The following is a 27,572-nucleotide window of genomic DNA, read 5'->3' on the forward strand; positions in this document are numbered from 1 at the left end:
AGGATGGAGGTTGACGAACTCTGTGTACACATGTAGGATTACAGGGTGAGACTCGAACATAGCAGAGACAAGCTTGATCTCTCCCTCTCTCTCTGTCTTTCACTTCTTCTTCTTTTTTTTTAATCGGTGTGCCACTTCTTCAGCAGCTGATAAAAGCTGAAAGAACAAGATAACCAGCTCAGCGGAGCTGCCGGAAAAGCTTACGGGACCCGATTTGACAATTAATCAATTATTTGATAGAAATCATCAATCAATCTAAGTGGGGGGAATTAATCCAAGAGGTGGATAGAGAGAGATACAGAGACACAGTGATGGAGAGAGAGAAGAGGGGGAGTGATGTACCTTCTTCTTTAATTTGGTAAACTGATTGGCTTTTTTCCTTGTTTCCATATCTTAGAGCTTCCTATATCCAATTTACAGAGACAGAGTTTACAAACTAATGGAGAGAGAGAGAAAGGGAGAGCTACATCACAGATGGTAAATATGAGTTTCTTTCAACAAAACAATGCTCAGCTCAATTTACAGATATTGGAACGTGACTGTCAGAACATTATACACGAAGACCTCCAGTCAAAGAGGCAACTCGGATTCATTATCAAACATCCTGAGCTCCATTAGTAACCTCAGACTGTACAGAGGTTACTCTGTAACATAGTTTTCAGTGCAACTGGGAATAGAGAAATAATACACATGCTCAAATCCAAGACTTAAACCTAGCATCACAGGACAGGAGACACAAAGTTATTGGTGTGTGATTTGCTCCAGTCGCACACACTCGGGGTAAAGGTTGATACAACGTTGAAGATTACAATGACTGGACAAACCATAGATCTTTTTCTTTTTTATGCATTGAACAATGGTTCTGCCGGATGTTTCTTTCCTGTTAAAAGGGAGTTTTTCCCTTTATACTTTTGCCAACCCCCTGGGGGTCATCTGATTGCTGGGGTTTTCTCTCTGTTATTGTATGGGCTTTACTGTACCTTACAGGAGTGTTTCCCAACCTTTTGGAGCCATGGCACATATATAGCAGAAATGGCTCGGTGTGTCCCCAGTATACCTTATTCGCTTTCTTCTGATCACTACTCATGCTAGGGCCTTCATCTGGGTTGGAATTTTCTCCAGGATCCAGGACAGATCGACAAAGACTTTTTCTTTTGCAATATTTATCTATTGCTATTATGCGCTGTGTCGTCTCACAACATCACTATTATGTAATTTCTTCTTCGTCCTTTTCTGTTTTACAGGTAGTTGGCAACCCATTTAATTAGAGCAGGTAGTTGTACTGCCCTCTAGTGGAAGAGAATGTAATTGTTCTGGCCGTTACTCACACCTATCGCTTAGAGTACTAATCAGGTGGAACCAGTTAATCTTTCACGGCACACCTAATCATTTGGTTGGGAAACACTGCCTAAAAGTATAAAGCACATTGAGAAAAATGTTGTTGAGATTTGGCGCTTTAAAAATAAAAATAATATTCAATTTAATTGAATAAATGACAATTTCAAATGCCTAGAGTAAACTAGAAAAGACCCAGCCTAGCTAACTTAGACTGGATTAGTTGGTGGGGTTAGGTTGAATGCTAATTTCTCATAGCTGTGAATGTGAGTTTGAATGCTTGTCTGACTCTTTGTCTTAGCTTTGCCACCATCTGGTGACATGTCTGTTGTGAACCCTGCTTCTGGCTGGGATACCTGACTGGAGTAGGCTCCATCACCCCTGCAACCCTGATAAATATAAGTTGAAAAGAATGGATGAATATAAAGAAATCCAAAGAATAGTTAATATATACTGAAGGACTGAGGGGTATTTGGGTTAATTTCAGCTTTTTAGTCCCATGACTTGTTAAGGAGTTATAGAATAAAAAATAAGGAAAACAATGAATCACAGCACAGCAATAGATGTCATGTCTATATATAGTTATGACATTTCCCGATCTAATCCTTATATTAGCAGAATATCACACATCAGTGCTTTCCACCAACTGTTACATGCATGATTTGTACGAACACTTTCTGATCTGCTAGTGCTATAAGTAAGGTTTGGCTAACATTCTGAAAATTCTTCTTGTATGTTTGAGAGTTTCACAAATCTCTCAAGAGTCTTTTTAATATTCATGCTGCACAGACACAAGGACACAATCATTGTCAGTTGTTCTCTGAAGGACTGTACGAGCGCCTCGCCTTACAATCCATCATGTAAACAAGTAAACATCGGTTGCTGACCTTCCAAATTGATTGTTACTGCCTGCTACAGTCGTATGCAATCAGGTGTTGGAATACGTGTCATTTTCCTGCCTGTGCCTTAGGTGTCCCTCTGTACTTCTGAAGCCAAGCCAAGGAAGAAAATACTATTTGTGTCACTGTGTCAACACAAAGTTTAGGGACCAAGTAACAAAGATTAGGCTAAGCTCACAAAAAGATTGTGGTGGAAAAACAACATGCACAAGAAACACAGATTCTGTTGTCAAAGTGATAGACTTTTTACACCAAACAGCTAACTAGTGGCCAGTTTTCACACACACATGTCCCTCAGTGCGGTTTCAACAAATATGTCCTCTCTGTTTGCATGGGGGCCTGGAAGGTACTTCCTATAAAACCAACCGAATGTAGCTCCTTGTTGACGATTGGCTCTTTGATCTATGTCCCCTTTTACAAGTCTTTGAGAGTGAATTGAAAAGGGTGCTTTTCCTGATTTCTACCTGTTGTGCAGTAGATGGCGTTTGGCACGCTGCTGAGACCTTTGTGCAGTGGTGCATTCAGGCACTGTGGGAATCACCAAATGTGGAACTCAGCTCATTAATAACATCTTTTTTTTTTGTAAAGAGAAAGCTTAGAAAAATGATTTGGCCTTAAAGATGACAATACAGATCACAAAACCAGTTGTGTTTGACAGCTGATGGCTACATTTCAAAGCAAACACTGTAGGTTAATGAAACAAATTTGTTTCCTCTTATTAAAATTAAGTCAGCAAAAGCAGACAAACATGTCTAATGATGCTTTTTTTCCTTTTTTTACTCTGTATTTCCTGTTTTCATGAACAAATATTGGCATTTCGTACACAAGCTGACAGAAGCTACAATGTAAACAGGCTGATATGACAGTTTGAATCCTATTTAATTCAGCAACACACACACGCACACACACACACACGGCTTGTCAATACAGACTTATTAGTGCCTCCAAGGTCGATGTGTCGACCTTCAGGATGGACGCCTGTCTCTATTAACAGGAACTGGGGGAAAGTGAGCCAATTGAGACACAGAGCTCGTCACCAAGCTGACAAAGTACAATGACGTGCCCCCACCCCCATCCCAACACATACACACACATACACGGCAATAAAATATGCATTGTCGCTCGCTGCACAAATCAACAACCGTCCGACGAGCTGATGAGATTTTAAATGAGCCTTAATTTGTTGGGAATTGTCTTTGGTGACGATAGACGAGAGAAGGAAGAATGATAGAACAAGAGACGGACTAAATAAACACCAAGAGACAATCAGAGATAAAGATGGAGAGACAGAGAGAGAGAGACAAAGGATCGAAAAGAACAGGACTGAGCTTTGAGATGCTTAATGTTTTTTCTTGACATAGCAGTGACAAAACAGGCACACAGGTGTGCGACTTACCTGTGACAATCCCAGGTAGATGGAAACCGTCTCAGAGATGTAGAGGAAGCGCCCCTCTTTGTTTAGTGCAAATACAAACCCATCCAGAGACTGAAACAGAGAAAAAGAGAGGTGGACGTTAAATAGACTTCTCAAAAAAACTTTCTTGGGTACAGAGTGTAAATAAAAGATGGCATACGAGTTCATCCATTGGTTGTTTTTTTTAAATAAAAAGATGAAAATTGTGTTGATTTCCATAAAACTTGAAACTGCTGATTAAGACAATAAACTCATCAGAAAAAGGTTTTCTGTGTTCATAGAGGAAGGGAAATGAGGGTCATTCTCTCACAGACTTCTACACAGTCAGAAATTGTTTTGCAGCCCCACCAGTAAAAAGAATGTCGATTTACTTTACTTCTTTCCTTCTATCCTTACTTTAGGAATTAACTGCATATGCATAAAACATTTTTTAACCTAATTTTGCATGTTCACGATATTACTTTAGTGAGTTTCTCTTTTTCTATTGTTTTTAGTTAACAGCTACAGTGTTTTTCCACACTAGCTTTTAGTTGAGTTTTAGTTCAGCAGAATGGCCTTGCTTCAAAAGCAGCTACCGACCCAACAAGTCAATAAAAGCCCATTAAAATGTAGCAGCTACAGCCACAATAGTCTTGATTGTGATTTCTTTTTTTCTTGTCCATCTCCTTCTTTGTGTTGTCTCTGTCACTTTCTTACCAACTAACCCCCCGCCCCCACTGTCACTTTGTTCTTGCCTAAAAAGATACAAATTCCCTACCTCTGCTGCTGTTAAACAATGGATGGTGGGGCTGTGTTCATGAGGACATCACAGAGCAGGAGGAAACAGTCCAACATAACACAGCAGATGGAAAATAAAGTAACTCATATTTCCTCCTGTTGACAATGTGACAGCAATGAAAACAGAAATCTGACAAATTTTCCAGATGTCACTGTGACATCGACATCTTTTCATTATTCGTAGGTTGTTTTAAACATTTGCTTTCAGTTCCTTCATTAAAAACAAATCTCAAGATTTAGCTGACAAGAGGATTTTTTTAAAAAATACATGGAAAAGTAAGTCCCTCTACACACACACACACACACACACACACACCTCCACAAAGACATCCAAGTGTGTCTAATGGTGTATTTCCGTGACGATCATGGTGCCACACTCGACTTCAGCAGCAAATCACACATGCAAAGATGACACACACATGCACATTTACACAAACGCACACACACACACTCAAGCAAATGCACGTCTGAGTGTGTCCAATGCTGCTGTTATGGGAAGATCATGGCAGAACACTCGACTCCTTGAACACAATACACTGGATCCAAGCACACACAGACACACACAAAGGCAATGATACTCCAGAGGTCAGCCAGGTTAATTACATGTAGCGTCCTACTGTTATTGGTAATACACGGTTTCCTCCTGTGTGCACATGCATGTGTGCATGCTAGTGTGTGTGCGTGTTATATCTTGACACTAAGTGCATACTGCACGGTGTGTATTACTTTGGGAGAGAAAGAAGTGCAAGCAGTCTGAACCATTTAAAGGGATTGAAGATAACTGACTCAACTATTAGGTACAGTCCAAGACAATGTGTTTTTTTTTTCTTTCATCCGTTATTGGTCACATTATTGATCATGGATCAAAGCTATTGATCCAATAAAATGATTTAACATAGAAATACATTAAACTATCAAACAGCTACCAGAATGACTCCCCTTTTGGATGCTTTGATACTTTGAGGCTTTTACATTAATCAGAAAAGTGAGACAAAGAAAAAAGAGACTTTCTGGATTTTGACAGTTCAAATGTCATCTGTGTAGCAGCTAAGTAGCACCTTCGGTGTGACTGTTGGGTATTTAATTTTCTTCTTTCTCTTTGTCAGATATAAAGTGCTATTTGGAGATGGCCTTTAACCTTTTATGCCTGGCTAATTATTCTAATGCTTACATGGAGGTGTATGGGTATGTGTTGTCGCTGCACCCCCACCGCCTGTGTCCGTTTAGTCTGCCCTCTCAGCTAATGAGATGTTAATGAGATGTTAATCATCAGTGAGCCGCATCAATGTCCATCCATGCTGGGTTCCTCATTAACACACATCCTGACTCTTTCTAAGTAGGTGTGCGCAAGCTTTTGTGTGTATATGTGCAGTTGGGCACATGTTTGCTGTGTTTCTCTATCTGTGTGTGTGTGTTACGATCCAGATGGTTGTTCTCTGTTTTGATGCCTTTCACTTTAAATGTCTTTATCCTCTAATAAGTTCATTATCCTTAGAAGACATTTAAACGTAACAGCTAGCTCAATACAATATTGGTTAGATATATTAATCTGGTCCCAATAACACACAGTTTATGAAAATATGACTGGAACCTGTTTTTGTGCTTTGCATAGAAAACAGAAAAATATAAAATGCATTCACACTACAAGTGACTAAATTGTAAAACGGACCATCGGGTCACCACTGAAGTGCTGCTCTTGGACTTGCCAGTATCATCTCTGGGCTTGTCTTCAAATGGACAGATAAATCCCAAGATATGGTTTATCTCTATATGACTGGCTGATGCTTCAGCACATCAAGCACAACTCTGATTCATTGCACATCACAACCATCAAGCACTGGCACGTGCCAGGCATCAGTTTGTAGCTTTGTAGCACCATTTTCCATTGACATTACTAGTAGTCAGTTGCCTCTGCATAGCTAGTGTGAAAACAGCATTAGTCACTTTGTTTAAATCAAACCAGCTGGGGTTATGAGAGCCTGTGAGCTTTGCATATGCTGATTTTGTTCTTCCTCATTTGATGGGATAAAAAGTGGAAACAATTTACAGAAGACATGCCTTTGATAAATGTGCACTAGAACAAAGATGACTGAGACTTCGTTTTGCAGAGACACTACTACAAAGAAATGGAACTCAGACAATCTCCAACACTGTAATGCCACAGATGTTGGTCGTTCCTTCTTTCCCTAAAAGCCCCTCGACATTATATCCGAGCCAGTCCGGTGACTGGAACGATATAAGCTCATAGTTGAGCTTTTCAATAGTTTCAAATGTGCGATGGCAGACATCAGAGAACAGTCCAAGAATAGGTTTAAGAAGCTGGAGATTTGCATAATCAGATTTTACTGATAATTCTATACATGAAGTTTTAATAATCAGGCCGTTATTGGAATAAAGCTCTTTCCATTCACATGGCTAAGGGTTTGGCCTTGTTACCATTATGTAACAGTTTCTTGGACAAACACATATACCGGCAAGAATGAATAAATGGTCATGGTCCCCGTGCCTGCCCTCACAAGGCTACACTTGTGTTTTTGCTTTCTCTCTCTCTCTCTCCCCTACCTCTCTGCCTGGGCGGAGCTCACTGCTGGCTCCCGCCCTTGGCTCACACACCTGTTGGCGATCAGCTGATTTCCCGACTACTATTTGAGGCTGGGCCACAGATCTTGTCATCGCTGGATGATTGTGCTACTAACGTTAGTCTCTCTTCCCAGCTCCCGTGGTCTTGTACCTTTACGCCCTACCTTCGTGACTTGTGAGTGATTTTTCCCTTTCTTGTTCCAGTTTACCTTCCCGGACCTGTGACCTTCCAGCTGTACGAATGTGTGTGAGTTGGATGTGAGGACGTGAGCGAGCGTGAGAGAGAGAGCCTTCTCCTAATCCCTTGGAACCCTGGATTTTTCTCCGTCACTGTATATATTATCGCACTAGTGTGTAAATAAACGGTGCTCTGAGACGTCAACCTGTTCTGCGCTTGAGTCCCTGCTTTCAGATTGTGACAATTTCTTTCTTTCATTTAATTTTTACTGTGGACCTATTGCAAAAAAAATAAGAAAAACAAAACAAAAAACCTTAAAATTTCTATAATCAATAGTGTGAAAACACAAACTTTCCTGTCATTTGATTGTTTATCAATTACTCAATTACTGTGGTGTGGTATAAATGCCCATGGGGCAGATCTTTATCAGCAGGAAGCACTATTAAACTTGCAAATTATGTTAAAAGTTCCCATTTTTTCTCTCCTTCGTATATTCCACAGCCATCGAAGTCTTTGCCAAGCGGATTCTGACCCTCAGGCCTAGTGTCTGACACCCTTGCTCTAGAAAAACTTTCTTTGTAATGTTCAAAACTATGTAACAACCATTAAATTCACAGCCTTAGATGAACCATAATGCACAATATGTGTGAGAAGTAACTATTAGAACCTATGATACATCTACTTTGCTCAATTTTGTTAACAGAAGTCTTGTTGAGAGCCACTGAATAGTTACTATATTATAATATAAATGCTTAAATAGTTCCTGAAAAGCTAAAGGGGTCTAATAAACCTAAGTAAAGCCATAATCGGTTGATAGTTAGTCCCCATTTTCTTCAGCGAAAGCTGCTGAGGTTTCTTGGAAAATTGTGACACAGCTGGTACGCCTCTGTCTTTTTGCCCCTTTATACAAACACAAGCCAACAGGGGGAAAAGGCTGAGATGTGGAGATAATCACAACCTGTGTTTTTCTTTTTACAGTTTTATCATCTTGTCTGATTGAGGTCCAGGTTTAGCAACAAGCAGCTCCAGGTGAAGGAACGCAAATCTGCCCATTTCAGAGGGATTAAAACGGATTAATTAGAATTGGAAAAGCGAGTTGAAAGGTGGAGGCACGTGTGTGTGTGTGTGTGTGTGTGGGTGGGTGTGTGTGTAAATTATGCTGATATGAACTGATGTAAACACTCACACAGACAGATATAGATGTGCTGTAAACAAACATAACCTTGCTGACTGCTTTGTTAAGTCCCCGGTTGCCTCCCAGAGGTTAAGCAGGCCTCTGATTATTAGAGCTCTGAATCCAACCAGAGCACAAACCAAATTTTATTTTTCTGCTGTGAGCTTGTGGTTTTTCCTGGCAGAGTGTGATTGGACTACAAACCTAAATGGATATCAAAATGAAAAAGAATATAAATAAGCCTGTAAGAACATAATAACAATCTCACATTTAACCCTAAACCTCATCTGTAGCTTAAGCAGCAATAAGACTGGACTGGAGCCTGTAGGGCATGACAACCATTCACACTCACAATCACAGCAGTTAACCTAACACAACTGCATTCAGACTGTGGAGCAAGTCCACACAGAACGTGTAATGTCTGCATGAGGAGGGTGCAGCCAGCCCGTGAAACCAAACCCAAAATGATCTTGCAAAAAGACAACAGTGCGAACCACTACACTGCCAGGATGTCCTATCCAAAACTTGATGAGATCCACACCCACACTCTAAGCCAAATTCAGGCTTCATCAGACAGATTTGAGCTCTACAAACAAGACTACAATGAGCGGGTGGAGGGAGGTTTGGAGTCTTCTCCCACCCCCATTCTCTGCGGCCTGCTGGAGCGGGGGGGCTAGTAGGAGGAGTTGGCCGTCCGACTGCGGTCTGGGGTGTGGGGCCTCCCTGCTGCTGCGGAGTCGGGGTGGTCTGCCTCTCCCCACCGCAGGGAAAAGGGTAACACCACCTGGGTCTGGGTGCAATTCCCCCCTCCAGGGGCAAGGGTACCTAGACCCGGTTTGTAGAGTACGCTTGGGGAGTGTGATTGTGTGTACAGCGTCTCTTTATGTCTGTCTCCACGTTGGTTGAGTGTGGAGTGAGTGCATATGAGAGCATGAGGGTGGGAATGGATGTTTGTGTCTGTGTGTGCCTGTATGTCTGTGTCTATATGTCAGGTTGGGTATCAGACGCCACCTCTCTGGGGACACCTCAGGCCCTCCAAGGTTTGGAGGCCTATCTCCACCCACCACCACTTCCCCTGCCGGTGGCGGACTCCCTCAGGTGTCGGTGTGTTGGTGGTTCTTTGTGTCTGGGGGTGGGCGTCCGGGTACACACCGGCTCACTCCTTGGCGGCCGCTTGTCGGGGCCTGGGGCCTGGGGCTCGCTCGGGCCCCTTTGGAGGTGGGGTGCCCCCGGCCTCTCGGCCTAGGGCTCGGTCACTCAGGCGCAGCTGGGGGCCGGCGGAGCTCACGGGCGCGTCACTGCAACCCCCCCTGGCTTCTGCTCCGCGGCTGCTGAGTGAGCCCTCATCTGGGACTCTCCTCAGCTCTTTCTGGGACAGTGGCGCGGCTGCCCCTCTGTTGGTCTTCCTTGGTCTCTTGTGTTCTGGGGGCCTCTGGATGTCTGGAGTTTTGATCTCCTCCATACCCGCTTCACACCCTGGAGGACGGGGCTGTGGCCCCCCCACACTCCCTAGCAGATCATTACATGGAGAAACCTTTGGAATGCAAGCATGCTGATCCACACAGGTATGCACACATGGGTATTCACAGACGCGGACTAAAGCTTTCTTGGCTGCTGCCTCAAAGCACACTGTGCGCTGTCTATCTTGCGTGCTGCACAATATCGTTTATTACTTAGTAAATACTGATATCTATGACTAGCTAGTTTATTGTGATGGTGCTTTGTTTTCTCTATTATTATGTTGCTCTTTGTTGTTTGCTGTCTCCTCTGTTTGTTTGTTTGTTTGTTTGTTTGTTTGTTTGTTTGTTTTTTCTCCATACAGGTGACCCAGGAGTTTTTTTTTTTTGTCTCTCTTCCCCCCCCTTCTCACCGTCTCTTCTCCCCTTGGGTTTTCTTTCTTTCTCTCCCCCTCTCTCTCTCATTCATTCCCCCTGTCCTATTTATTAAAAAAAAAAAAAAAAAAAAAAAAAAAATGACAAAGGATGAACTGAAGCTCTGCCATCACGTAATGTCGCATACTGCTGTTTCTGATGTCATTTAAAAAAAAAAAAAAAAAAAAAAAAAAAAAAAAAAAAAACAAGACTAATCCAAAGACACTGAACCAGACAAAGACAATGAAACAACAGTGTAACCAGGATGAGCGACGCAGCCATTAGATGCAGTATCAGCTGACCTCAGCCTGTTTGCAGCGATATTGTTTTTCCTGGCCTTTGCTGTTTTCCACTTGTATTTGCATATTAATAACACATGCAGACACAGTGGGACCGTAGACCGTGTGTGCACTGTCTGGTTGGTCTATATGACTGTGCATATGGGTATGTTTGGGCTCTAGCTTGTTAATATTTTATTTTTCATAGTTGTGTGTGTGTGTGTCTGTGTGTGTGTGTGGATATGCATCCAGGACTTTATATTTACATGCATGCGCAGTGCAGAAAGACCAAGGATGAGTCTTAAGCACACACACACACACACACACACACACACACACACACACACGCGCGCGCGCACCTCTGCACAAAATAAAGTAACAACACATCCAAACATGTAGAAAACACAAGTACGAACACACAAGGTGGAACTAAATGGACATTACGGCAGAAGTCACGCACTAAGGCACACATACACAGAGTCATTGTCTCTATCTCTTCTCCTCTCTCTCCCTCACACACACATGCACACATATACAAACACACGCCCTGTGGCAGCAGTCCGTGTGTGTGTCTCTTTATGAAATCACAGAGGGTCTGACCGCCTCATAGTAATTATGCTAATTGCCTGGATGCCCTTGCCTTTATTTATGCAGGGCTGCTAAGATAAATAAAAGGAAATTGCTTTGGATCTAACTGTATTCATTTCAGCATGCTAACTAGAACACTAACTCTGCTCTCTGAGTCTGTGTGTGTGCGCAGCAAGAGAGCAACGGAGCAAGTGAGTAGGGGGGTGAGGTGTTCACAGATTTGTTTACCCTTCACAAATTCTGCAGGTAATTGCAATTTTGATTGTATATTTATTTATTTTGCTCCGTGTGTGGATGGATTGTATTGATGCTGTGTGTGTGTGTTCACTTCCTGTCTCTCAGTCATAATGAAATGCTTTGTTCTATTAACCAGAATATAACTGTCTGAGAATCACAGACTGCTCTGAAGTGAAACTAAAGCTCCTGAACAAAACGATCATAAGAAGTGCTCATTTTAATATGCAGCTGAAGGAGTTTAAATTAAATACTTGCGATTTAAAGATTTATCAAGATGTATCTAGTGCAAAATCCTAAAAAAGCCTCCCAACATCACTGAACCACTGCAAGATCCAATGCGACCCACCCATATGCCTACTTTGATGCAAGTTCTAACTTATCAGGTGTCATATCTGCTGTGTTCCGATGTTTGCTCTGTTCTCTGCAGGATTATTCTGCTGCTGTTCTGTGTAGCATGAAGATGGAAGTAAGCATGTGACTATAGTCGTCCAGATTGCAAAACCTATATACACCAATGATAACATGGATAATAACATTGCGATCACTGACAGGTGAAGTGAATAACATTGATTGTCTCTTCATCATGGCGACTGGGTCAGAGCATCTTCAAAACTGCACGTGGGGTACAAAGGCTGGCCCATGTGGTCCAATAAAAACAGACATAGGCACGAAATGTTCATGCTGATTCTGATAGAAAGGTGTGAGAATACACAGAGCATCACAGTTTGTTGCGTATGGGGCTGCATAACCGCAGACCATTATTATCCCGTGCCCAACAATGGGCAGAACCGGACCACAGAGCAATGGAAGAAGGTGGCCTGGTCTGATGAATCATATTTTCTTTTAAATAGTTTTGATAGCCAGGTGCATATTCATCACCTACTTGGCAAATACCTGGCACCAGGATGCACTATAGGAAGAAGGCAAGCTGGAGGGTCAGCTTGATGGTTTGGGCAATGTTCTGCAGGGAAACCTTGGGTCCTGCCATCCATGTGGATCTTACTTTGACATGTACCACTTATCTAAGGATCTTTGCAGACCATGTCCCTTCTTTCATGGAAGCAGTATTCCCTGATGGCTGTGATTTCATACTTATCTACTAATCAGGCCATAAAGTGAAATGAAATGGTTTGAGGAGCACAACAATAAGTTTGAGGTGTTGACTTGGTGTCCAAATTCCCAGATTTCAATTCAATAGGGCAACTGTGGGACATCCTGGTCCAATCCATGAAGGCCTCACCTCGCAATGTACAGGACTTAAAGTATCTGTTGCCAACATCTTGGTGCCAGATAAAACAGCGCACCTTCAGGGGTCTAGTGGAATCCATGCCTTGAAAGGTCAGGGCTGTTTTGGCAGCAGAAGGGAGACCAACACAATATTAGACATGTGGTCAAAATGTTATCCTTGATCTGTGTATGTAACATTTAAAAAAAAATCACAGTAGCATAATGAAACAGCTTTGTTTGTCTAAAGTACGAAATGCAAGCACAAAATATTCTCATTTTAAAGTAAATGCCATATTAAGTACATAATAATAAAGAAGGAAGTTGGACGTCCAGATTGTGATTCTAAGAGCAAAGACTGAAGATAATGCCAACTTGTTTGTTCAACAGTTTAATGCACCTTCAAGGTGCCCCATCCATGTCTTGCTATGTAAGGTGGGTCTAATAAAATCAGTCTCACACTGTGACAGACTATACAGTATCAATTTGAAGGTGTCAGACTGTGCCGTGAACACAACAGTGTATAACAACAGATGAACATTATCCGCTTATATCAGCCATCTGTGCTGTTCTTTTGTATTCAAAATGAGGATTCACAAGGTTCCATCATTTCATTTTATGTGCGTTTCCCCTCCCAAACTTCAGATGTAATGTCACTCAGTGTATGCTGATTGGTTGGTTCATAGATTTGCATCATAGCAGCTGTCACACAGTGTGAGTCTGTCCTTAAATTTCTGACAGTCTGAATTTTGCTGCGGGCCTTTTCGGTCCACCAGAAGCTCCATATCATTCATTACTGGATGTGCATGATCTCATGTCATCACTATTTGGAAACACTGTCCACAAATTGCACCATGATTCTCTTATGACCAAGTCTGATAGTTTGTACTAACATTTCCTGCTACCCAAATGGTGAATTTGGGCTGATTTACATCGTCTAATCACCTTCCTGCAAACCTAAGTCAAATGCTTGAAGACACGTGTACAGAAATTGATAGAACTGCAGATAGAAACACCCAAATGTTAGGCCACAGATGTTAAAAAAAGAATACCACTTGATGCACAAACACACACACAGACACATGCACAAACACCCACACCCACAAATGTCCTAATCTGGGTGTTCAGACAGTAAAAGAAAGAATTGCAATTGATTAGTGAGCACTGCTGAATGGCTCGCTCCCTCTGCTTTCCACCTCCTGCAGATTACTGCATCGATCGCCTTCACACACACGCGCGCACCACACAACAGATGAGGCCATCTTTTAACCATTCAGAACAGCGGTTTAAATGTTACTGTCTAGCTCTCTGCCTCTTAATGACAAATGGAAAGACTGTGTGTGTGTGTGTGTGTGTGTGTGTGTGAGTGTGAGAGAGAGAGAGAGAGAGAGAGAGAGAGAGAGAGAGAGAGAAGGAGGGCGAATAAATTGTAGGATAAGACAGAGAAATGGAGGGAAAGGGTGATGTATAGGAATGACAAATAAAGAAATCAAGAAACAAAGAGAAAGAGGAAAATGGAGGGCAGGTGATTAAAGACAGAGAGAAAAAAGACAATCAAACGTGGATAAAAGACAAACATATTGACAACACACAGAAAAAGCAAAAGTGAAAATTAAAAAGTAATAACAAGGCTGATTAAAGAGGCAGAGCTAAAGTATTGAGGACTGAACATTATACCTATTGACTAGTGTGATACTTTGACACACGGTTTTGAATCCATGCCTCCAATCGTCTGTCTTTTCCAGCAGATGTTAAACCTGGCTGTGGGAATTTGCTCCCATTCAGGGTGATGAGGTCTGGATCACAATTTTTGTTGTGGTTATTCCCAAATGTGTTGGATGGGGTTGAGGGCAGAGCTCTATGCCCAGCAATCACATTATTGCACTCCCAACTATGAATAATACTTTATCTCTTTTACATCTATAAGAACTTGAAATGTTTTGTTTACCTATCAACCAAGTCCAACCATATGCTCACTTTGTGGCTCTATAAGTAAGTCACCTAACTTCCGCCATCGTTTTGTCATTATTGCTGTCACCACTAGAGTGCATGGAGTATTGGTTATATATACTGATGCTGACTGTAAGGTCCCTGTCAGTACTCTCGCGGCAGCATTTTGGATGAACTGAAGGCTTTTCATTGTTCATTATTATTAACTTGATAATAATAACAAACGTACAATCAGTTCATAAATGCATGAACTACTTCTTTAGCATCACTCTGAGAGAGGATGTTTCTAATTTTAGAGATATTGCATAAATGCAGGAAAGCAGTCCTACATATTTGTTGAATATGCTCAGTGCAGGGCATTTCCTGGACAAAAAGATTTCAAGATTTCTCACAGTGTTACTGGAGGCCAAGGTATTTCTATCCAAAGTAAGCATTTGGTTAGACACTATGTTTTTTAAGACTTACTACATAGTTTGAAGTGAGTGGCTGGTTTTAAAATCATTGTGTGTTGCAACATTAAGCTGTTCTTTACTTTGTACCATGGAGCTTAAGCTAGAAAAAGAAATACTTTTGTGTCAACATGCTTTTGGTTGCAGAGCAAAAAAAGAAAAGAAAAAGTGAAGGAGAGTAATGTACAAAGAGAGAAATGTGGAAGAAAAGTAGTACATTCTGTAGGAAAAAACACAAACTGGAGAAAAAGAAGAAAAATGAGAAAAAGATGCAAACCAGTTGGCAGAAGAAGTGCCATTCATGACAAACAGAAGAATAAAGACTAGTCAAACAGAAACAGAATCACCACAAGGAATGAATAACAGGGGAAGATTAATGGAAGAGAAGGACATTGACAGATGTGTTATTAATTGCAGGGAAGGGTAATACAGGACTGTTTCTTTATAACCAGAGAAACCAGTTAGAATGAGTTTTGCAATGCAAGGAACTTCCTAAATGTATTTCATCAGTCTCTTCCTCTCAAAGTTTTGTCTTTGTGAGGTAACAGCTTGACTGTGTCCACATTAGAAGAATTCAAAATATAAGTTAATGTTTACAAGAGTGTGTCTGCATGCTTTGCGTTTAGCATATGGCTTTTTTTACAGTCTGACACCTCTGGGTTTTAAAGGAGCAGTTCCCTCGTTTTATTCCAGTTCACTCCCAGTTCTCTCATTAACAGCAACTGGAACAACTGGAGCAGCAGACACTCAGCTGTATGGTGATAATAAAAACCTCCCTCTCCCAGTGCCTGTAAACAAAATATTTGTCTGGTTTCATTTTTATCGACTGCCTTTTTTAAAGCAGCCTGGTCAACTGAACATTTGCCAACTGACAATAATGTGTTATATAAAAAAAAGATCTTCTGCTCATTTCTGTTTGGCACAATTTATAGAAAGTTCATTCAGGTTCCTCGCTAATTCGGGGATGTGTGCTTTTCTTAGTGGTTAAAAAAATGATTGGTGGTCCCTCCCTTTTGCATTAATTGTGGACTCAACATAATAAATGAATTGAAGATGAACACATCGATCAGGGAGACTTAATCTAGAATAATCAATGCCATAAAATTGCATTACAGCAGTACTTATTCTACTAAATTGTGGCAAGTTTGATTCATAAAGATGTTGTCCCCTTGTCGTTTGACAGTTTGTATATGCCATATGCAGTGTGCCAAGACCACTTATGAATTGATTTTACCATAAAGAAAAAAAAAATCCTGTGGTCCTTTCAATTAAATGGAAAAAAAAATACAGTGCCTAAATATTATGACTATATATCAGATCTGAGACTTGTAAACTTTAGGCCTAAGATTGGCGGGTTTGAACTTCCTGTTAGAGAGCTGAACTGCTTCCTGTCCAACTAATGTACTGACAAGCAGCATCAAGAGCCAGGCTGACATTCTGCCTGCAAAGGTCAACACACACTCAAATGCATACACTTATAAGGGCAGCACACTCAAACTGATGAACACACAACATCTTGCTATCATTGCCAAGTCCAAAAGGTCAACTTCACACCGATTGGTGATAGAACTATCAAATGAACCAATCAATACCCAGGAGGAGCAGAAAGAGGTGACGGAGGAGGGGGGGAGGCTAAAGGCAGAGCACTTAGGATGCAAGCCTATAGAGAGATAGAATGGGCTACGGAGAGAAAAAGCTGTCGGTGGGATGCAAACAGAAGGAGAAGACATAGGTAAGAGAAAGGGAAAGAGAAACAGAAACACAAAAAGCAGGCATGGATATAGAAGTGAGGTAAGGAGATAAAGAAGTTCAGGAAATGGGAGGAGGAATTATCACAAAGGTCACCATGTCAGTATATGAAAGCAACAGGAAAAGTAAAGGGGAAGCTTTGGCTTGAGAACTGAGGAGTTAAAGAGATGGACGGAAGAGGTGAGGGATGACAACGGTTCAGAAAGGTCAACACATGTCAATACTGGAAAGAGAGAGAGATCAGTACGTAACAAAGAGAGCAAAAGTTAATGCATGAAAAATGAGATCCATGTATTTATGCAACAACAACAAAAATACAGTGGTATGTCTTTATTCAGGTAACTGTGACACATGACTGAAAAATATGCAAACAGGTTTGTACAACTATGTCCAGTATATATATAAAAAAAAACACCCAGCACGCCCCTGCGGGCAGTTTATCCTTCAAGCTCGGGTCCTCTACCAGAGGCCTGGGAGCTTGAGGATCCTGCGCAGTATCTTAGCTGTTCCCAGGACTGCGCTCTTCTGGACAGAGATCTCCGATGTTGTTCCCGGGATCTGCTGGAGCCACTCGCCTAGCTTGGGAGTCACCGCACCTAGTGCTCCGATTACCACGGGGACCACCGTTACCTTCACCCTCCACATCCTCTCGAGCTCTTCTCTGAGCCCTTGGTATTTCTCAAGCTTCTCGTGTTCCTTCTTCCTGATATTGCTGTCATTCGGAACCGCTACATCGATCACTACGGCCGTCTTCTTCTGTTTGTCTACCACCACTATGTCCGGTTGGTTAGCCACCACCATTTTGTCCGTCTGTATCTGGAAGTCCCACAGGATCTTAGCTCGGTCATTCTCCACCACCCTTGGGGGCATCTCCCATTTTGACCTCGGGACTTCCAGGTTATACTCGGCACAGATGTTTCTGTACACTATGCCGGCCACTTGGTTATGGCGTTCCATGTATGCCTTGCCTGCTAGCATTTTGCACCCTGCTGTTATGTGCTGGATTGTCTCTGGGGCATCTTTACACAGCCTGCACCTGGGGTCTTGCCTGGTGTGATAGACCCCAGCCTCTATGGATCTTGTGCTCAGAGCTTGTTCCTGTGCTGCCATGATTAGTGCCTCTGTGCTGTCTTTCAGTCCAGCTTTGTCCAGCCACTGGTAGGATTTCTGGATATCAGCCACCTCCTCCATCTGCCGGTGGTACATACCGTGCAGGGGCCTGTCCTTCCATGATGGTTCCTCGTCTCCCTCCTCTTTCTTGGGTTTCTGCTGCCTGAGGTATTCACTGAGCACTCGGTCAGTTGGGGCCATGAATAGGATGACGGACCTATGGATATATATATATATATATATATATATATATATGTAGTTGTCAGCCACCTCCTGTACATGGATGACATCAAGCTGTATGCCAAGAGTGAACGAGACATCGATTCACTGATCCCCACCACCAGGATATACAGCAATGTCATCGGAATGTCGTTTGGACTGGAGAAGTGTAGTCGGATGGTAACAAAGAGAGGGAAGTAGTCAGAACGAAGGGGATCAAACTACCAGAAGGCAACATTGCAGACATAGAGGACAGTTATAAGTACCTGGGGATCCTGCAGGCGAATGGGAACCATGAAGAGGCCGCTAGGAAAGCTGCAACCACCAAGTACCTGCAGAGGGTCAGGCAAGTCCTGAGGAGTCAGCTGAATGGTAAGAACAAGATCCGGGCTATCAACACCTACGCCCTGCCCGTGATCAGGTACCCTGCTGGGGTAATAGGCTGGCCAAAGGAAGAGATAGAAGCCACTGACATCAAGACAAGAAAGCTCCTTACCATGCATGGAGGGTTTCACCCCAAGTCCAGCACCCTGAGGCTGTACGCTAAGTGGAAGGAAGGGGGCCGGGGACTGGTGAGTGTCAGCACCACAGTCCAGGATGAGACAAGGAACATCCACGAATACATCACGAAGATGGCCCCAACTGACCGAGTGCTCAGTGAATACCTCAGGCAGCAGAAACCCAAGAAAGTAGAGGAAGGCGAGGAACCATCATGGAAGGACAGGCCCCTGCACGGTATGTACCACCGGCAGATAGAGGAGGTGGCTGATATCCAGAAATCCTACCAGTGGCTGGACAAAGCTGGACTGAAAGACAGCACAGAGGCACTAATCATGGCAGCACAAGAACAAGCTCTGAGTACAAGATCCATAGAGGCTGGGGTCTATCACACCAGGCAAGACCCCAGGTGCAGGCTGTGTAAAGATGCCCCTGAGACAACCCAGCACATAACAGCAGGGTGTAAGATGCTAGCAGGTAGGGCATACATGGAACGCCATAACCAAGTGGCCGGCATAGTGTACAGGAACATCAATGCCGAATATGGCCTGGAAGTGCCGAGGTCAAAATGGGAGATGCCCCCTAGGGTGGTGGAGAATGACCGAGCTAAGATCCTGTGAGACTTCCAGATACAGACGGACAAAATGGTGGTGGCTAACCAACCGGACATAGTGGTGGTAGACAAACATGAGAAGACGGCCGTAGTGATCGATGTAGCGGTTCCGAATGACAGCAACATCAGAAAGAAGGAACACAAGAAGCTTGAGAAATACCAAGGGCTCAGAGAAGAGCTCGAGAAGATGTGGAGGGTGAAGGTGACGGTGGTCCCAGTGGTAATCGGAGGACTAGGTGCAGTGACTCCCAAGCTAGGCGAGTGGCTCCAGCAGATCCCGGGAACAACAGCGGAGATCTCTGTCCAGAAGAGCGCAGTCCTGGGAACAGCTAAGATACTGCGCAGGACCCTCAAGCTCCCAGGCCTCTGGTAGAGGACCCGAGCTTGAAGGATTGACCGCCCGCAGGGGCGTGCTGGGTGTTTTTTTTAATTTTTTAATATATATTACATATATATATATATATATATATATTACATATATATATATATGACAAATTACAGCGCAGTTGATGGAACGACTGCCATTCTCCAAAAGTTGATTCTGTTCATCTGGACGTAGCATTTTGTGGGAGAAACGTTTCGCCACTCATCCAACGTACTTCTTCAGTCTCAGCTGACTGCAGGTTTCCCCAATCTTATAAACAGTACATTTGCATAATGACTGAAACCAGCCCATTGTTCCTTCAGTGGGCTGGTTTCAGTCATTATGCAAATGTTCTGTACAGGAACAATGGGCTGGGAGGTCAGTTCCTTAATCTTAATTATGCAAATTCTCATGACCAGTGATCAACAACCACTGACCAAAGCACACTGATCAAAGACTACTGATCGATGGCCATGAGTACCATTCACAGAGAGTTGTTCAATGGCTGCAATCACAGCATTATAAGATGGCGAAAGATGTACCCTTAGGCACCCTCCTTGACTCAGAGATGGTTTTTCCCTTTTCATGTAAACGGCCTCCTTGACTCCGCGTTCAAACCAGCATTCCTCCCTGTCCAAGATGTGTACATCCTCATCATTGAAAGAGTGTCCACTGGCCTGTAGGTGTAAATAGACTGCAGAGTCCTGGCCTGACGAGGTAGTTCTTCTGTGTTGTGCCATCTGCTTCGCCAGAGGTTGTTTGGTTTCCCTGATGTATAAATCCTGGCAATCCTCCTGGCACTTAACAGCGTACACTATGTTACTCTGTTTGTGTCGGAGGACCCTATCCTTGGGGTGGACCAATTTTTGGCGTAGTGTGTTTTGGGGTTTAAAAGCCACAGAGACTCTGTGTTTAGAAAAAATGCGTCTCAACTGCTCCGATACTCCTGACAAGTCCAGCTGGGATAACCACATTTACTCAGGGCCTTCTTGATGTGATGTTCTTCTGCCTCCCTGGCTGCTGTGTCAGTGGGGATGGTGTTCGCTCTGTGTTGTAGCGTCCTGATGACACCCAGTTTGTGCTCCAGTGGATGATGAGAGTCAAACCTTAAATACTGATCCGTATGCGTAGGTTTACGGTACACGTCAGTTTTTAGATGTCCCCCATTACTGATGGAAATCTCACAGTCTAAGAAGGCTAACCTGCCACTTTTCATATCCTCCCTGGTGAATTTGATGTGTTGGTCCACCGAGAAAAGACTGCCATTATTTACTTTACAATCTTCAGGCATCAAAATCACATGGCAAGGTTGAGAAAAATCACAACGATCTGGGTTTAAATGTAAATGTTATTTGTTTTGATGTTTATTTATTGTATGTAGTAAAATTTATTATTTGATTAAATGGTAAATGGTAAATGGCCTGCATTTGTATAGCGCTTTTCTAGTCCATAGGACCCCAAAGCGCTTTACACTACATTCAGTCATTCACCCATTCACACACACATTCACACACTGGCGATGGCAAGAGATAATGCAGACCTTATTATCTCCCCAGAGAATTCACTTCGATCATACTCACTGCCGTGTATATACCCCCCGACGCTAATGCTAGGTTGGCCATGAAAGAACTTTCTGCAGCCATTAACAAACACCAGAATAAACACCCCGAGGCTGCTTTTATTGTTGCTGGCGACTTCAACCACACCAACTTAAAGACAGTCCTCCCCAGATTCCACCAACATGTCTCCTGCCACACCAGAGGAGACAAGACTTTAGACCATGTGTATTCCAACCTGGCTGGAGCCTACAAAGCCACACCCCTCCCCCACATTGGACAATCGGACCATCTCTCCCTGTTCCTCACACCTCGGTATTCACCACTCATCCAACGTGTGAAACCTGCTGTGAGGACAATTAAAGTGTGGCCAGAGGGGACAGACGCAGTGCTCCAGGACAGATTTAAAAACACAGACTGGAATATGTTCACCCACACAGACCTGGACCAGTACGCCTCATCTGTACTGGATTACATCTCCAAAACCACAGACAGTGTCACCACCCAGAAACGGATCACCATGTACCCCAACCAGAAGCCTTGGATGAACCGGGATGTTCGTCTCCTCCTGAAGGCCAGCAACACTGCCTTTAGGTCAGGAGATGCACACGCCTACAGTACAGCCAGGGCTAATCTAAAGAAGGGCATCAAAAAAGCCAAACACCATTACAAAAAGAAGGTAGAAGAACACTTCTCCAACTCCAACCCCCGACGCATGTGGCAAGGACTCCAGACCATCACAGACTACAGGACCACCAAACCCTCCCCCGCATCCTCTGATGTCTCCTTCCTCAACGAGCTCAACAACTTTTATGCTCGTTTTGAGCGAGGGAACCCCACAACCACAACCAAAGCAGACATGACGCCAGACCACCAACCTATGACTCTCTCCCCCACCGATGTAGGAGCGGTGCTGAGCAGGATCAATGTCCACAAGGCTGCAGGCCCTGATGGCATCCCCGGGCGTGTTCTCAGAGCGTGTTCTGGGGAGCTTGCAGGAGTGCTCACAGACATATTCAATCTGTCCTTGGCCCACGCTGTGGTACCGGCCTGCTTCAAATCCACCTCCATCGTCCCGATACCCAAAAACTCCAACCCATCTTGCCTCAATGATTACCGCCCAGTAGCACTCACCCCCATCATCACTAAGTGCTTAGAGCGACTGGTCCTAGCACACTTCAAATCCTGTCTCCCCCCCACCCTGGACCCCCACCAATTCGCATACCGCCGGAACAGGAGCACAGAGGATGCAGTCTCCATCGCAATGCACTCTGTCCTCTCACACCTGGACAACAACAACACCTACGCCAGAATGCTGTTTATAGACTTCAGTTCAGCATTCAATACAATCCACCCCTCACAACTCATCAGGAAACTGACAGACCTGGGTATCAGTTCCCTCATCTGCAAATGGTTACTGGACTTCCTGACCAACCGCCCCCAACATGTCCGGCTGGATAACCGCTGCTCATCTACCATCACAATGAACACCGGTGTACCACAAGGCTGTGTGATGAGCCCTTTCCTCTACTCCCTCTTCACCCACGACTGCAGACCTGCTGATGGTTCCAACACCATCATTAAGTTTGCAGATGACACCACAGTGATTGGCCTCATCAGTGACAACGATGAGGCCGCCTACAGGGAGGAGGTGGATCGTCTGGCTGAGTGGTGCGACAGAAACAACCTGCTGCTTAACACCGAGAAGACCAAGGAGCTCATCGTGGACTACAGGAGGAATGCTGACCCACATCCACCCATCCACATTAAGGGGACGGCTGTGGAGCGTGTGAGCAGCTTCAAGTTCCTGGGAGTCCACATCTCCGAGGATCTCACCTGGACGACCAACTGCTCCAAGCTGGTCAAGAAGGCTCACCAGCGCCTCTTCTTCTTGAGGACTCTGAGGAAGAACCACCTGTCCTCAGACATCCTGGTGAACTTCTATCGCTGCACCATCGAGAGCATCCTGACCAACTGTATAACAGTCTGGTACGGGAACTGCTCTGCCTCGGACCGGAAGGCGTTGCAGAGGGTCGTGAAAACTGCCCAGCGCATCGCCGGAGCACCACTTCCTGCCATAAAAGACATCTACAGGAAGCGGTGTCTGAAAAGGGCTGGGAAAATCATCAAAGACCCCAGTCACCCATCACATGGACTCTTCACCCTCCTGCCCTCTGGGAGGCGCCACAGGAGCCTCCGGACTAAGACCACCAGGTACCGGAACAGCTTCTTCCCCACAGCTGTCAGACTCCTGAACTCTGCCTCCTGACATCTGACCCACGTTAAACTCATGGACTGAACATACACACACCCACAATGGACAACTGTACCCTCAAACACAATAATAACATGGACTGAACCACCACTCACAACCACTAGCACTTTATATAGCCTCTGTAGAAACTATCTACACCCTCACTTATCTTAACTGCACTACTGTATAGCTCTGTGTAAATAATCATTCTGTACATTCGATAATCTTTAATCCTACAACTGTTTACAACTTGCATAGTTCCCATTTCTGTATAGCTGTATATCCCAGATTCTGTAAAGTTATTTATTTCATATTCTGTATAGTTTTTCATATTTATATCCTGTTCATATCCTGTACATAGCTTGTACTCACTACAGCCTGTACATACTTATAGTTATAGAATATTCACAACATACTTCATACCATGTACATTATAACATACCATAATAGACCCATTTCTGTAATATACTCACATATCTATATTATTGCTAATATATATTGTAATATATCTATATCACTAAAGCACTTCTGGATGGATGCAAACTGCATTTCGTTGCCCTGTACCTGTGCATGTGCAATGACAATAAAGTTGAATTCTATTCTATTCTATTCTATTCATTGTAGCCACAGCTGCCCTGGGGCTCACTGACAGAGGCGAGGCTGCCGGACACAGGTGCCACCGGGCCCTCTGACCACCACCAGTAGGCAAACATGGGGTTAGTATCTTGCCCAAGGATATTTGACATGCAGCCAGGAGGCAGCCTGGGATCGAACCACCGACCTTCTGATTAGTGGCTGACCTGCTCTGCCACCTGAGCTACAGCCACCCCAAAAGTGGACTTCTAGCAAAAAATAATCCACTCAGTGAGATAATGTAGTCAAACTAAGAAAATATAGACGGTAGACGGCGGTTCAATCCCTGGTTTCTCCATTCTGCATGCCCATGTATCCTTGGGCGTAATAGTGAACCCCAAGTTGCTCTCTGGTATGTTCATCAGTGTATGAATGTGTGTGAATTGTACATAGAAAGCACATAGGTGTAGATAAAAAAAAGTGCTTGTGTGAATGAGGCATGTTGTATGAGGTGTTTTAAGTGTTGAGGTAGAGTTTGTATAGGAACCATTTACTATCTTCCTTGGACAAATGGATGTTAGAATTTGTGCTTTGGTAAGAAACTTAGATATGTCTGTGGTGTGATGCACCCGTAGTAACCTGCTGTGCTGTAAACTGGTTGGGTGTGCTTGGAAAAAAGAAAAACTTAACTATGTCCACTTCAATGCCCACTGACCTCCAAGCAAAAGGGGCTTCCTGGAGAAGAAACCGTAAATCCAAGGAGTACTGAGAAAGCATGCATATGTCAGTACATATGAGATGATACCTAATACTGTGACAACTGATCTTTTGAAGACATTGTATGCGTCTTGTGTATTTCTGAGACACCAGCGGTTTGGAACAAAAAAAAAAATGTATGTGGCACCTTTGGGAACGGGAACAGCCTGGAAAGACAGAGATTTTGAGAAAAGTAGCCAAAATATAGGACAAGCAGGAGAGATAGATAATAGCATCAGTGTGATATTGCAGACACTCAAAGCTGTCGCTCCTCCTGGTTTTTAATCAAAAGCAACAATCGACAAGTGGACAGGTGACCAGCCACACACACACACACACACACACACACACACACACACACACACACACACACACACAAATGCACTGACAGCCCTGGAGTAATAATTCTACTCTTCCAGTTATTGCTCGGAGCTCAATATCACTTTAATTCCCCGAAGAGATGTGTTTGTGTGTGTTTGGGTGTGTGTGTGGTCCCAATAGTCACTATCGAGGTCCATTACTGGCAATTCTCTCTATGTGGTATATGGTAGTAATGTGTATTGCAGAGGCACCTGTACACTCAGACACTGGATAGACATTATATTTATATCACTGATGCTGTTTCGGTCACGTTAACTGGGCATTAAATTCTACCAAGTTTTCAAAAAAAGACTTGCTTTGAATATTTTACATTTTACATGTAACATGCAATGTCATGTTTAAAGATGATGACAGGACAAAAGAAGAAAAGAGCAAAGAACAGATAGATAGAAGATTATTCCCACATTCTCATATGACCAAAAATGTAATTTACTGATGAAAAACCAATAACTAAGCCTTTCAGGATATGACAAGCTTATGTTAAAGGTTATGTTAAAGGCAGAAATCATCACGTCCTAGTCTGAAGTGCTCCAGTCTGCACTGCGAATATCCTTGGGTAATCCTTGACCATATCTATGCTATTTTAGAAAATTTTAGAAAATGTAAAATTACATTAAATAACTGTAAAATTCCTCTCCATGAATCGCTACCTTATCGTGGTGGAGGGGTTTGTGTGTCCCAGGGATCCCAGGGGCTATGTTGTCTGGGGGCTTTAGCCCCCTGGTAGGGTCTCCCATGGCAAATTGGTCCTGGGTGAGGGACCAGACAAAGAGCGATTCAGAAGACCATTATGAAGAGAACATCGAAGGAACAGTTTACCCTGCCCGGGATAGGGTTACCGGGGCCCCGCCCTGGAGCCAGGCCCAGGGAGGGTGCCTGAGGGCGAGGGTCTGGTGGCTGGGCCTTAGTCCATGGGGCCCGGCCGGGCAGAGCCCGAAGAGGAGACATGGGCCCATCCTCCCGCAGGCCCATCACCCGCAGGAGGCGCCATAGGGGTCGGGTGCATTGTGTGCTGGGTGGCGGCCAGGAGTGGAGGCCCTGGTGGACTGATCCCCGGCTGCCAAGACTGACAATTGGGACATGGAATGTCACCTCTCTGGTGGGGAAGGAGCCTAAGTTAGTGCGTGAGGTTGAGAGGTACCGGCTAGATATAGTCGGGCTCACCTCTACGCATGGCTTGGGCTCTGGAATCAGTCTCCTGGAGAGGGGTGCCCCTGGTGAGAGGCGGCGGGCTGGGGTGGGTATTCTAATATCCCCTCGGCTTGCTGCCGGTACGTTGGGGTTTTTCCCGGTGGATGAGCGTTTGTTCCCTGCGCCTTAGGGTCGGGGAACAGGTGCTGACTGTCATCTGCGCTTATGAGCCGAGTGGCAGTTCAGAGTACCCAGCCTTCTTAGGTGCTGGAAGGTGCTCCACCTGGAGACTCTGTTGTCCTGCTGGGAGACTTCAATGCTCACGTGGGTAAAGACAGCGAGACCCGGAGGGGCGTGATTGGGAAGAACGGCCTCCCTGATCTGAACCCGAGCGGTGTTTTGTTATTGGACTTCTGTGCAAATCACAGTTTGGCTATAACAAACACCTTGTTCGAACACAAGAGTGTCCATAAGTGCATGTGGCACCAGGACGCTCTAGGCCGCAGGTCGATGATCGATTTTGTAATCGTATCACCAGACCTGAGACCATATGTTCTGGACACTCGGGTAAAGAGAGGGGCTGAGCTGTCAACTGATCACCACCTGGTGGTGAGTGGATTCAGGTGGCGGGGGAGGATACTGGACAGACCCAATGCACCTAAACATGTAGTGAGGGTGTGCTGGGAATGCCTAGCAGAGGCCCCAGTCCGCGAGATCTTCAACGCACACCTCCGGCAGAGCTTCAACAGCATTCCGAGGGAGACTGGGGACATTGAGTCCGAATGGACCATGTTCAGCGTCTCCATAGCCGAAGCTTCTGCATTGAGCTGCGGCCGCAAGGTGGTTGGTGCCTGCCGTGGTGGTAATCCCCGAACCAAATGGTGGACACCAGAGGTGAAGGGAGCCACCAGGCTGAAGAAGGAGTCCTATCGGGCTTGGTTAGCCTGTGGGACTCCGGAGGCAGCCGACAGGTATCTACAGGCCAAGCGGAATGCGGCTCGGGCAGTGGCTGAAGCAAAAACTCGGGTGTGGGAGGAGTTCGGAGAGGCCATGGAAAAAGACTTTCGGACTGCCTCAAAGAGATTCTGGCAAACCGTCAGGCGTCTCAGAAGGGGAAAGCGGTGCTCTACCTGCACTGTGTATAGTGCTGCCAGAGCGCTGCTGATGTTGACTCAGAAAATTGTCAGGCGGTGGAAGGAATACTTCGAGGACCTCCTTAATCCCACTGACACGTCTTCCGAGGATGAAGCAGAGTCTGGGGATGAGGGGAATGACCCGCCAATTTCCGGGGGTGAGGTCACTGAGGCAGTTAAACAACTCCTTGGTAGCAGAGCCCCTGGTGTGGATGAGGTCCGCCCCGAGTTCCTGAAGGCTCTGGACGTTGTAGGGCTGTCCTGGTTGACACGCCTCTACA

At 44.4% G+C, this 27,572-nt stretch overlaps 1 protein-coding gene across 1 annotated transcript in view; it reads right to left on the minus strand.

Annotated features, from left to right (window-relative positions):
- The window catches only part of npas3 (neuronal PAS domain protein 3), a 396,686-nt gene that overhangs the window by 119,721 nt on the left and 249,393 nt on the right, over positions 1-27,572 (minus strand). The window contains exon 5 of the mRNA XM_085256285.1: positions 3,631-3,720. Coding sequence (XP_085112411.1) covers positions 3,631-3,720 — 90 coding nt within the window. The remainder of the gene's footprint in view (positions 1-3,630; positions 3,721-27,572) is intronic.

Source organism: Mchenga conophoros, linkage group LG19, assembly GCF_057382185.1.
Source record: "Mchenga conophoros isolate Kocher_MC1m ecotype Shallow Benthic linkage group LG19, M_conophoros_male_GT1.1, whole genome shotgun sequence".
Lineage (NCBI taxonomy): Eukaryota > Metazoa > Chordata > Actinopteri > Cichliformes > Cichlidae > Mchenga > Mchenga conophoros.